This window comes from Haemorhous mexicanus, chromosome 9 (genome assembly GCF_027477595.1).
Source record: "Haemorhous mexicanus isolate bHaeMex1 chromosome 9, bHaeMex1.pri, whole genome shotgun sequence".
NCBI classification, from domain to species: Eukaryota; Metazoa; Chordata; class Aves; order Passeriformes; family Fringillidae; genus Haemorhous; species Haemorhous mexicanus.
Window position 1 is genome coordinate 22,160,716 of NC_082349.1, and position 12,640 is coordinate 22,173,355.

The window sequence follows — 12,640 nt, forward strand, 5'->3', positions numbered from 1 at the left end:
ACAGAACATAAAACACAAGGAAGAGCCTGGCAGCTGTATAAAACTCCCTCTGAGCTCCAGTCTCCACAGAAGTTCACCAGCCCCAGCAAGCAGCATGACCAGCCAGTCTCAGGGAATCCAGCAGCTTTTGCAGGCAGAAAAACGTGCCAAGGACAAACTGGAGGAAGCCAAAAAAAGTAAGTAGTTGGCCTGGTTTTACTGTACTTCTCAAGTGCAAGCCCTTCAGAATTACAGTAGCTCACAGAAAAAGATTATTTCATCTGTATACATGCACTAGTACTGTGCCTTGACTGCAGCCAGGCATTAACTCAAACCTGAAGAGTTTGCTTAAAACCCTGTGTGCTTGTGCCTACGTGTGCATGTGCCTTATTACATTAAAAAATGTTTTCTTTGTTACATTCATCCTGTCAGCTGCATTTGTTCTTCCTTTATCTCAATGTTCATCATGCCATTACTGCCTTGCTATTTAAATTAAAATCCTACATGCCAGCTCTAGAAGACTAGACTCCAAACTCTCGACTTTTCTTAACAGGTCTTGCTAAAATTTTTTTTCGTGTTCCTCTTTACTTGCAAAATCCAGTAACTTGTCTTGTAATTGAAGCTGGGCTTCAAAAATTATATGAAAACTAAGGGGAGACTTCAAACCCTGACAGTAATCCAAGTCACAGTAAAACCATGAGCACTCTCAGTACTGTAATAGATCATTCACAGAAGTTTTATTATGTGGTACAAGCAATTGTTCTCCTGGGTGCAGGTACAACCACATGAGTCATTGACCTGCACTAGCATTGAAACATTAATACTGTTTTCTGGAGTGATCTTGCTTCAGAAACCAGCAGCAGAATGCAAAGAAAATGGATGACAATGATGTCATGTGGAGCAAGAGTGCAATTATAGGAATATACTTTGTTTTCCAGAGAGGAATGGAAGCTAAACAGAATAATTTGTGTAGTTTCCATATCCCTTTTGCACATGAATCAGCTTTGGTTTGTGCTCATTAATCTTTAGTGTGATGTATCAATTTGTATAGCAGCACACAAAAATAAATAGAAAGGCAAGTCCCCTCCCTAAGCACCCAGGCACTGCCTGTGCCTTGCAGACACAATAGAGATTAAAACAAATCCTCCCACCTTCATAAAACAGAACTCTCAGGCAGAAACCTGAAGGCAAGGGATAGTTAAGTAGTGTTTTGACCTCTTACACAGCCAAACTAGGAGCTCTGGCAGGGATGGTTTTTTCCCTTCTCATGGAGGGCAGAGGAAACACACTGCCCCTCAAAGCAAGAAAGCACACTACCTGGAGAGGCACAGCCTCAGTGAAAGGAGAAGGAGTTTGCAGAATCAGGCCTTAGCTTGAAGTGGATTACTTTTGGGTTTGGGGTTTTTTGGATTGGTTTTTTTGGGGATTTTTTTTGGGCTTTTTTTTTTTTTTTTTTTTTGGGGGGGGGGTTGGCTGTAATTTCATTTGTGTTTGTTTTTAAAACCAGAAGAGTCACTTCAGCTTTATCTATAACAGTCAATTAAAAAGGAAACATCATAAATTAGGAAACTCCAAAAATGAAAAGAGTAATTATAACATAAAAACGATGACCAAACGATGACTTGCAGAATCCAGACACAGTTATGGATGCATTTACTCTACTCTGCAAAAGACACACTCCCGTTTCACCACCTCAGCCTCACTTGGAGTGCATGTGATAAGAACAGGATTTCTTACAGATAAAGTATCTTCAGACCCCTCTGAGTCAGAAACTTGAATTAAACCACTGCCAGTGTTTACCTCAACACTAACACACCAGTAGGAGTTATTAACCTGCTACAGGAACATAGCTATTAAGAATTTTGCTATCAGTAAAATTATTCAGTGTAAAAAGATATCACTATGGCTTTCTTTTCTATTACTTTTAAGATCACTTTTTTTTTTTTGCATTTATAAAAATTATTAAGGAAAATTAATATTTCAATACACAAATTTAAGCGTAAGAAAACAACCCGGTGGCTGCAAGGGAGGAACAGGCTGCCCAGAGCTGGGGAATCTCCATTCTCAGAGACATTCAAAACCCACTGGATATGGCCCCACTTAAGCTGCCCTTGCTTCCATCAGGGAGTGCATCCAATGGACTCCTTCCAGCCTCAGCACTTCAGTGTGATTCCATGGAAAACCTCAAGAATTTCCAAAATTAGCTGATGAAGGGCAACCAGTTTAAATAAATCCACCCTGGATTTTGTTCTAAACCAAGCATTACATGCAATCTACCAGTATAATTCTACCTAGACAACCATTATATTCAACACTGCAAGAAGTTTGCAGTGAAGCTACAAAACAAAATGCCCATGTTGTCCCTAATTTAAATATTTTTCATAGCACTGTCACTAAAACACCATAGATAACTATGCCAGCATAAGTTAAATACTGTGGGACAAAGGCAAAAGGAATTCTTTTAGAGACAAGTCTGGCTATTCTAAGTTGGGATTACTTCAGCAGTCTCTTCCCCACATTGATTCTGCAATTAGACCAAAACAAAGGATTTTAGAGTTTGTCTCTGAGCATGAAAGCTAAGCTGAAAGGCAATACATGAAATGCAACAGATCTGTGCAGTGCAGTTGGCTGACCTGTGCACACACAGCTGGGTGGAACGAGGAGGGAGGGGCTGCTTCACCCCAGAATGGGCAGCTCAGATCCACCTGGCACCAGATGGGATCAGCAGCTGCTGCTCAGGGCCTGCACTCTGCAGGTCTGGGCTGCCAGGGAAAGCACTGAGCCCTCCCAGCCCTGTGACCTCCCTCCTTTGTCACCCCTAGCAGGCATTGCACTACACCACTGCACCGATGGGTCTGGCCGCTGCGCTGACACTGGGACATCAGCTGGCAGCTTGTTCCTGGGACACACCAGGAAAAGGCATTTGCAAGGAAATGGGACTAGAAAAACCACCCTGATGCAAAGCCTTCAGTGTTTATAGTTGATACTCATATAGCCAATCAAAATGTAGTGTGAACACACATAATATTGTGTATAAACAGTTAATGGGCCTACGTTTTGCTGACATATGTGCAGTTGTTAGTAATGCAAAAGCCACTTGAAGTAACTGAAACAATTAGCAAATAAAATTATATTGATACACGCAAAACAAAACAAAAATATAATGCTAAAGCTCCTCTATACATGCTTTCTCTTACTCCTTGCTCAATACCCTTTTCCCTGGCATGATATCATTAGCTGATATCATTTATACCTGAAAAATTATTAATATTTTAAATAATTAATTAAATGAACACATGCAAGGCTGAAATTATTAGATTGATTAAACACACGCCAAACCAGTCTGCAATCCTTTGACCACTTGAACATGGTGCTGCTTTATCTATCATCTTTACTTTAAGCACAATTTGGATCCCAGAAATAACTGAGCATTGTCAGTGCCAAGACATCAATTCCTGAAAATCCTTTTGGGTAAACCAAGGGAAACAAATGTGTCATGAACACTGGGCTTAGCAAAACTCATGCTCCTATAGATTTTTATATATTCCCTTGAATTTCTCATGCCTAATAAAAAGAAAACTCAGATGAAAGATGATAGAAAATCAGATTAAAACCAAATGTTAATTTAAATAAGATATTGCAAACAGAATTATATCCATGACGCTCTCTTGGACAATATCCAAGACATATTTTATCTACTGAGAAAGCTATACATAATGCTCAGCTGCCTCTATTCTATTTCATTAAAAGTACAAAATAGTTTTCTCACAATGCACATCCCCAAATCCCATTTTCCAGACAATTTAGCAAAGACAACTGAAATGGTTCTATTTTAAGAAAATATGATTAATTTTTGGCAGCTTCTTCAAATGATTTGATTTCTCTGCAGAAATTCAGCTAGGAGCCTAGATGATACGTTTGAAAACAAAACTCCAATTTTAGCATTGCAGTTTTTAGAAAGTAAGATAACTTAGTGTTTGAACAAATTAGAAAGCAACATTTTTGCCTCCTACTGTCTTTTTTACAAGATCTAAAGAACTCCAACAACCTAAAAGACACCAGTTCTTGTGGATCTAACCAGAGCAACGTGTTTCGTTAACATCACAGAAATACCTAGAAAGAAGAATATAGCCTTTCTCCATGCTAATAACACCTTCCCATGTTAGGCAAGAAAATCCTGTACAGTGCTGACTGGTCACAGCAAGTTTTTTAAAATTTGGCCAATTTAACACAATGCCTAAAAACTTATAGGCTGTGGACAAGGCAATCAGGCATAGCACAGCTGCTTTGCTGCTCCCCATCTTCAAGGACAGAAGGAGGAACATAGAGCCAGCTGCAATCCTGGCCCCCACAGCATGACCTTTGTGGCAAAAAAATCTCTTCAAATTTGGGGCTTTTTGTACCTCACCTCTGTGATCCTAAGGAAATGTCATAGGGCCAGGCTGGTTTGCCCATCCTCCTGCACTTCTTGCCCTCTTTTTGCATGATTTTGGCTGAATTTCAGTGCTCCACCACCCTTCAGTGTGTAAGGTTGATTGATTTCAGCTTGGCCGTGCTCTGCAAAGAACCAGCCCAGCAGATCAGTAAGGCTTTGAAAAGGCAGTCCTGTATTGCACAACTACAGTCGCAGACAAGTGGTTAACAACAGACTGATTAATTAATTTTGGTTTGTCCCTAGTGGGACAGCAGGTTAAGCTCTAGTTTCTGCTTAACTTAATCAGGTGCAGCATATGCACCATCGCATATGTTGGCAGTTGCCGATTCTGTCCACAACGTTGTTGGACTAGCAGTAATTTACTCACAGCTTTTCCACTTAATTAAATAGGAAGCAGCAGGTTCCTGCTGTGCCAATCCTAAAAGCATCATGGAAAAATGAAATGACTGCCACCCTACAGTGACACCCTATGTATTGTGCTTACTGCAGAGCACTGTCAAGAGCTGACACGTATGTATGCATATACTCTTTGGTTCACTATCTACATTGTCAGAGGCAACTGAATTGCTGTTTTATAGTTAATCTCTTTCCATTTTCTGCATTTTAAATGGATATATTTATCTATCTGGTGGCCAAATATGCAACATATTTACTACAGATGGCCCCCCAGATGGAATTTGAAATTAAAATCCCACTGATTTTGAAATAATTTAATTTGCTATAGAGATCCAGTTCCTCAGCTGGTGAAATTGGCAAAGCTTCATCCTAGTCACTCCCCCTGACTGCCAGCTTCAGAGAATCATCCCCCAGCTCTACTCTACAGAGTGGAAACTCTACAAAAGGCTGATCAGCTCCAAATTTGGAGAGGAGAATAAGGGAAACTTCAAAATACAGACTTGAACCTGGTTCCAAATTTTGTTGTCCAGACTTATGTCAGGCTCTTACACAGATCTGTCAGTTCCCTCATCCTGGTCCCAACACTTCATACAGTGAGTGGCAGAAGCTGGGGGAAATCAGCCTTTTTCAAACAAATACAAACTCTGGAAAAGTACCCACTGGGTTTAAAACAGCCTCTCTCCCCTTTATACATAAGCACAGTGGCTCAATGGGAGAAGGACTCTGAGAAATATCATTTCCCACACACGAGAGCCCTGCACTGATGGACTGGGAGTCAATAAAGCTCTCTAGTTCCTCAGTAGGCTGTTCCTTCCTGTAGAAAGCCTGTGTACATGCCACCCCCAAGGTTCCACAATAAGCCAAGAGTCTAGGAATCAAGACTTAAAAGGTAATTCCCATTTTGTGCATCTCTCTGCTTCTACTCTCCCATCTGCAGATAATTATTTTGGAAGGAGCAATCAGCTGGAGAAGTAATTTCCTTCTGAATCAGGTATTTTACCAAGGTTTTTGCTGAATCTCAGATGTATTAAAACAGTCTTCCTCCCAAGCTTCAGCTTCCTCATTATGCCATGCTCAGTGGAAGCAAGTTGCTATATTACACATCTGATAAGGCTTGAGAACCCAGCTCAGGTGTAACCAAACCAGTGTAACATCTTGGGGAGAGAAAATGAGAAATATTTAAGTTCATCCTCCTAGCCTAGACAAAGAATGTTTCCTAGGATTTCAAGAAAGGAGGAGAGGTATCTTTTGTCTTCTGTGCTTGAATTAAGAGCCTTAAAAAAAAAAAAAAAAAAAAAAAAAACAAAAACGGTTCTTATTGCTCAGTGGTGTTAAATAGGTTGTTACCATAAGTAAATAAATCAGTGTGCCACAAGAGATGAAGATGGCTCTTTCAGCTGCCTAGGCCGCCACTCTCACATTCTTGTGATATCCTAATTGAAGCAACTAAGCAATTTTTCAGCAACTGAAGATATTTCTCCTGCTAAGAAAAGGGAGGAACTGTATTCCCCCCGCTCCTAAAATTCTAGCTGTACAGCAGAAAGAGACCCCAAAAATCAGCACCAGCCCAGGTGTCTCAAGTATAGCATACCAACATTCCATGCAAGAGGTGTACAGTTAGAAAATTAGTTTCCTCACAAGGTAGTGTAGCAGAATCCTGAGGAGCTCCATGCAACTTTACTGACTTTATAAATGACAGAGAAGACCAGAGGGGTTTTATGACAAGCTTGCCAGCTCCTTCATGTAGAACCTTAAACAGCACATTTCCATCAAACCATTTACTCTTGTTCTTTACATGACAACCCTGCTAGATCCAGGAAGGACCTTATGTCCAGTCCTTCAGTTACTTTCATGCTCTTGATTTGACAAGCCCCTAGGGTTTTACCTAAAACAAACTGTTCACAGCAAACAAAATTAGGTATGCAAGCAAGCCTGGTGAGGAGGAAGACTCTAGTTTCCACTACACCTTTAGATGTCGCCTTATAGATCACCTTGTTTAAAACGAAAAGAAAAAAAAAATTAATCCCTTTCATGGTTTCTGTGCACTGGCAAAGAATTGACCTCCTTCTCTTAGTCACCCACCTCTGCATTTAACAAAGGTTAGTAGAAAAGGCTGGGGGAAGAAAGGACAAAACCTGAAAGTTGCAACTCAGTTTGGTAGTGGTTAAGACATCTTGCATTGTTTTGGATATCTGCCAGCTCTAAGCAGAATCCAGTTGGTGTGGGATGAAGGGATTCTGGCAACCAATCAATACAGGAAATCTTACAGAATAATGTCTTTTCCCATCCGTGACAACTAAAATCTGTTATCTGGCTGCTACTATTGCTGATGAAGAAAAGAGAGATATTTATTTAAACACCAAGCTGTGATTAGAAAAAAAATGCATTTGTGTTGCAGGAAGATGTCTACTTGCAAAAAGACTTCTGCTGTCAGCAAACCACAAAGATCTTCACTTGATGTGTGCTGCACAGAAGTTAGTCTCAGAAAAGAGCTACCTACTGCATGACTGGCTAGCAGTCAAAAAGTATTCTAAATAAATCACTTTGTCTCTTCTGACCATTCTTGTGCAAATAAATCCGATGGACAGGACTTGCAGAAAAGTCAGTGTTCTACTATAGCAGCTAAAATATCTCTGATTTGGAGAGATTCATCTTTGGGGATACAGGGAAGGTATGAAATAAATGCTTCTTTCTTGCCCCTCTAGGAAAGGGTAAAAGGCTGAAGCAGGCCAAGGAAGAAGCCACAGCTGAGATAGACCACTACAGACTACAGAGGGAGAAGGAATTTAGAAACAAGGAAACAAGCGTAAGTAAGAAACCTGCATGTGTTCTTTTGTCTTACCAAACTGCTCAATGGTAAACCAAATTGCTTCCCAGAGTATTACCTGGAGACTCCTGCAAACCAGTGTGGTCATCTGATTAAACACAGGGCTGTCATCTACAGTGTCTATATGCTTCATTTGGACTTCTTCACAGGCTTTGAATGCATTTGTAGAAGAAATTGTGGACATTCACCACTAAAATGGTCCAGATTCCATATTTGATTCATGTTTATGCTTTGAAGATGTATGTCCCTTAAGGAAAAATACTTTTTGGTCCTTTTTCTATAACCACAGACAGACTTAGTTCCCATCCTGAAACTGGAGGATTCAGTAATGTGGATGTGTCAGTAAAAACAAAAGTTTAAAATGTTTCTTTCCATTTCTGTTCCACTTCAGCTGTCTCTTTTCATTACATATAATACTGCATACCTTGTCAAGTGAAGTCACCAAAACTTTAGTTTTTCACAGTTTCTATAGTAAAAGTGGTCTGACTCAATGTTTTCCTAGCTGAATAAAGCCATTTTATACATTTATGGCACCTTGCATTTTTCTCTAGTATTTCCATGAAATTCACAAACCATTCTCTTTTCACCAGGTGACCTTCCTCCTACATTCTTGTTTTTCCCCCAGGTTGTGTCATGCAAAGACGAGGAAAGTTTTGTGCAAAAGCGGACGCAAAAAGGAAACAAAGAGAGGAAACAAAATCTGTTTTACCAATCTGTCATTTCAGTCACACTTCACATAAAACATTTTCCGGCAGGGATCACAACCCTTACAAACATCTATACACACAAAGTATTGGTATCATACCCTGCCAACACCCAGAGACTCTGTCACACAGGCAGGCCAGGTAGAAATGTCTTAAGTGTACAGTTTCTGTTGTTTACTGACACCAAAATAAAGTATAAATACCTCTAACATCTGTTCACCTTTCAGTCAAGCCAGAGTTCTTATTCTCGGTCTTGATAGCAGAAGAGTAAAGATGTTGCTTTTTTGTGAACTCCATTTTTCCACCACAACCAAATTAAAGCTGCAGGGAAGGGCCACTATTTGTCGACGGAATGTTTCACACGAGCAGGACAGAGCACATATTGCTCCTCAACTGACAGCATGTTGTACAAGATCCTTGCAGTCCTCCATGTTCCCTGACCCCATTATGTGGCACATTGACCTACCCAGACAAATGCCATCTTTATTAACCCATGTCTGGAGGCAGTCAGGAGCTCCAGCAAAGGCAGTGCAAGGGAAACTCTGATGCTCAGTTCAGTTTACTTTCTCGGGTATTTGGACACAAGTATTTTTAATTCTCTGTCACAGTCTCCTCTAATGCCATTCTTCCTCCTACTTTGTGTCACTTGTATCCAAACAGGATCAAATTTTCTCATACTATGAGAGTCTTCATATCCATCCAGAATTAAGAACAGCAACAGAAAAATAAAGATTGAGGTTAGAATAACGATATGCAAAATCTTTTTTCAAAACATGTAAAATTTTTTGCCTGGATCTCAAACCAATTTTCCTTTTTCACTCATTGTCTGAGGTCACCTAACTCTGGAGATGTGCAGCCTAGTTCTGAATTTTGTGGCTTCTGAGCCAATGTAATATTTTATCAGCTTTGAAATGACACTAGCATAAAACCTGTATGGGAAAAATAAGGGAAAAACCTTCAAGGTCAGCAAAAATCATAAGCTAAGCAGAGCATTGCCTGCATTCTGCAAGAAAAAGGTCCTCAAATTCAGAAGCTGGAGGAGAGAAAAACACATAGAAGAGTAAGAGTTTATATAAGAGTATTATCTCAAATGACATTAGCATGAGCCGAGAAAGAAGTTCTGCAGAGGCTCTTCTTAAAATTATAATACTTTTCTTGAGGCTTTTCAAAAGTATTTAGTGTCTGGATAACATGCAACCATCTGGGATCTCTAGAAGGTTACTTTCCCCAGTGGAAAAAATCAGTTCCATAAATCTGGTCTAAGCTGTACAACCTTTCCCAAACACAACTCTTGCAACTTGTCTAAAAGTTATAATAAAATGTCAGCTAAAAATAGTTATTATAAAAAACTATAATCCTTTCCCAATACTTATTATTATGTCTACAACCTACATTTCTTCCAAACTGAAAAATGGTTGACATGTGGATTATGGACAAATGTCTTACTATGTTGCCAGGTACTGATAAACAGAACAGGGAAGGTGGCCTGTGCAAAGGATGCTTTTCCTTCTTTTAAGGGCTAAGGTGGGCTGAAACCACACAGAAAATAGAGTTAATGACCCCTCTCTTGTTTCTGGTCATGCCCTGGGTACCCCATTAATATATCATAGGTTAGCTCCACCTGCTAGTCCACCCCAGAGAACCATGGCAAGAACAAGAATAATATGTTACTTATTCCTTTCCTACTCTGCCAGCATGCAGAAATGTCTTCTTCTCTCCACATGGAATTCTTTAGCTGGAAATCAATTTCTCTGCTGGTATCTGAAGGACTTTTCCATAAGGGAAGAATTCAAGGGATGTTGGGGCAATGGGGGAGGAGGGAGCAAAGTCACAGATATGGAATGTGTGCATCTGTTTATAACATAACCTTGCTAAAATGTTCAGTGAGTCCAGAGTCAATTAAATTCTAAGCGAATGTCCTGATATTAACTGTGCCAGAAGCTGTCTGGTATTTCGCCAGATAAGAAAATGTAACATTAAAAGACCTTGTCTGAGGCCTGTTGAGGGTTATACATCACTAACTGCTGAAGACATTTCAAGTACTCTGAAACTGTAATTATGCATTTTCAGGAAGGCTTTTCCATGTTTGGTCCTTAGCTGCACTCACAGGCACTCTCAGTGAGGCCAAATGAAGGCACACAGTGATAGAACTTAGCTGCCTAGTCATTAAAAAAGAAAACAAATTAAAACGAGCCATATAAGAGACAAAACATACACAATGTTTTTTCCCACAGCGAGCTGGGAAACTTTCATTACATGGGGAGATTCCCATTGCTAATGAGCATATGAGAGTTGCCTTTAATCCTGTTTTTTTGCCTACAGTTGAACCCAGATCAAACCCTCACTGTTCAGAAGCACTATGATGTGTTTGTGTATGCTTGTGCTACATGATGAAGAAAAGTACAATAAACATGGTTATATATAGCCTCTCATTTTGCTCAGAGGTCTTCTGCTTTTCAGGTAATGGGCTCCCAAGGTAACCTCTCTGCCAAAATAGAAGAGCAAACAACAGAAGCCATCCGAAACCTCACAAGCAGCTACCACAGGAACATGGAGAGCATGATGAAAAAGCTCTTGGGCACAATATTTGACATCAGCCCTGAAATTCACCCAAACTTCAGACCTGCAGTTTAAGATTGACTGACGTGCTGTGTTTGCAAAGCAAAGTAGCCTTCTTTCTTGATAAGCATAAATACTTCCTCATGTATTGTTTCTGTAGATGTGAGAAAAAAAGAGCACTGAAGCCAAAAGCACACAATTTCACACAGGCTTTTGATGTGACAGGAATTATACAGGGTTTTACAAGCATTTGTTGGAATATTATTTCCTGTAGCTAAGCCCCTGTCATTTAGGCAGGGGCAAGTCAACAACAGCAAAATAAATGATTATTTGACACCAGCAGGTTTTCAGTGGGAGTCTTTGTTCCTTTTGTCTTATAAAATTTTCTGTACTTGGATGCTGTGCTGCATAAGGTCTGTTTATCCTAATCTTTACTGTACTTCAAGTCACGTGAAATAGAATATCACAAAAAACTAAAATGAACGTTTCTGTTTTTCTTGTGACACACGGAGTGGTCAGGATATGGACCATACAGGAACATTTGATTTTGGTCAAAAATAATAGGTCAAAGCATTTTCAATTTTTCTATGCTAGTTTAAAGCAAAATGTAGTTAACTTGTACAAAACTATGCTTAAATCCATACTTAAATTATTATACTAAAATTTAACTACACCACAAACTTTATATAGCTTTGTTAAGTCTGAAAAATGAGAACAGACATAATCATTATTTACAAAATTGCTATGGTGCAAGGGGCAGGCTAGCACATGTATTATTTCCATACAGTTACCCTGAAAGTACAGGAACCCAAGGGCTCAAACTCCACACCAGTTATGCTAAATCCTGAATCCACAGGTTGTCCACCAGAAATCACATCAGCTACAGCTCATTTCTGTTACTCTAAGCGACCTTGGGTAATACTTCTCTGTGCAGGAGCACAGATTTCCCTTGGAATAAATGCTGTTGAAGTTGTGAAAATACAATATGATGTGTGCTCTCAAGGTGGAGCCCATTCAGTCTGATGGGAGGCACTGATGGGAGGCACTGATGAAGTGGGGATCTGACACACATCTGCACTCTGAGCTCCTTTAATGCCTTGTCTCCACTACAAAATTACACCAAATTAGAAGCTTGAGAAAAAGCAATGACTAGCAAACAGTAGCCATGATTTTCAGTCCATGTAGAGACAGACAAATCATTTCCATTTCACAGCAGCTAGTCATAGGCAATCTCCTGCTCCAGCAAGGTTTACACAGTTGACATGCTGTCATGTGTAAAATGACTGTAAAGCTGTAGTCAACCTAATGTCAGCAAACACGACTCCTCAAGGCTGTGCCTGGATACCACATAATCTCCAAGCCCTGATTGTTACAGTCTCCTGTGCTTGATTATATTCTCTGGGGACCCAAGGATGCTGAGGAATGGGAAAGAAACTAGAAATCCTATTGACACCAGCTGAAAGGCTCATTTATTTAGGAGAGCTTTGAATCAATGTGTGATAGGTTTTGATTTACTGAGAGGATGAAGGCACTCCAGTCCCAGCCCATGTGCAGGACCCAATGCAGGCACCTTCCTGCACAGCTGGGCACATTCAGGGCTGTCTCACCGTCCAGGGGCACATGCCTCCAGCTTGGGTCATGGCTGCAGCCCCTGTGCAGTGCTCAGCTGTGAAACACAGATCTGTGAGCCTAAAGGGTCACCAAGTTGGACGCTAACACCTCACAGGGTCTCACTGCAGT

The 12,640-nt window shown here is 40.2% G+C and overlaps 1 protein-coding gene across 1 annotated transcript; it reads left to right on the forward strand.

Annotated features, from left to right (window-relative positions):
* Window positions 1-11,379, forward strand: ATP6V1G3 (ATPase H+ transporting V1 subunit G3). The gene is made up of 3 exons (XM_059853498.1): window positions 1-176; window positions 7,516-7,616; window positions 10,802-11,379. The coding sequence occupies exons 1-3, from the start codon at window positions 95-97 to the stop codon at window positions 10,973-10,975; spliced, it is 357 nt and encodes a 118-aa protein (XP_059709481.1). The 5' UTR covers window positions 1-94; the 3' UTR covers window positions 10,976-11,379.
* Window positions 11,380-12,640: the final 1,261 nt, after the last annotated feature.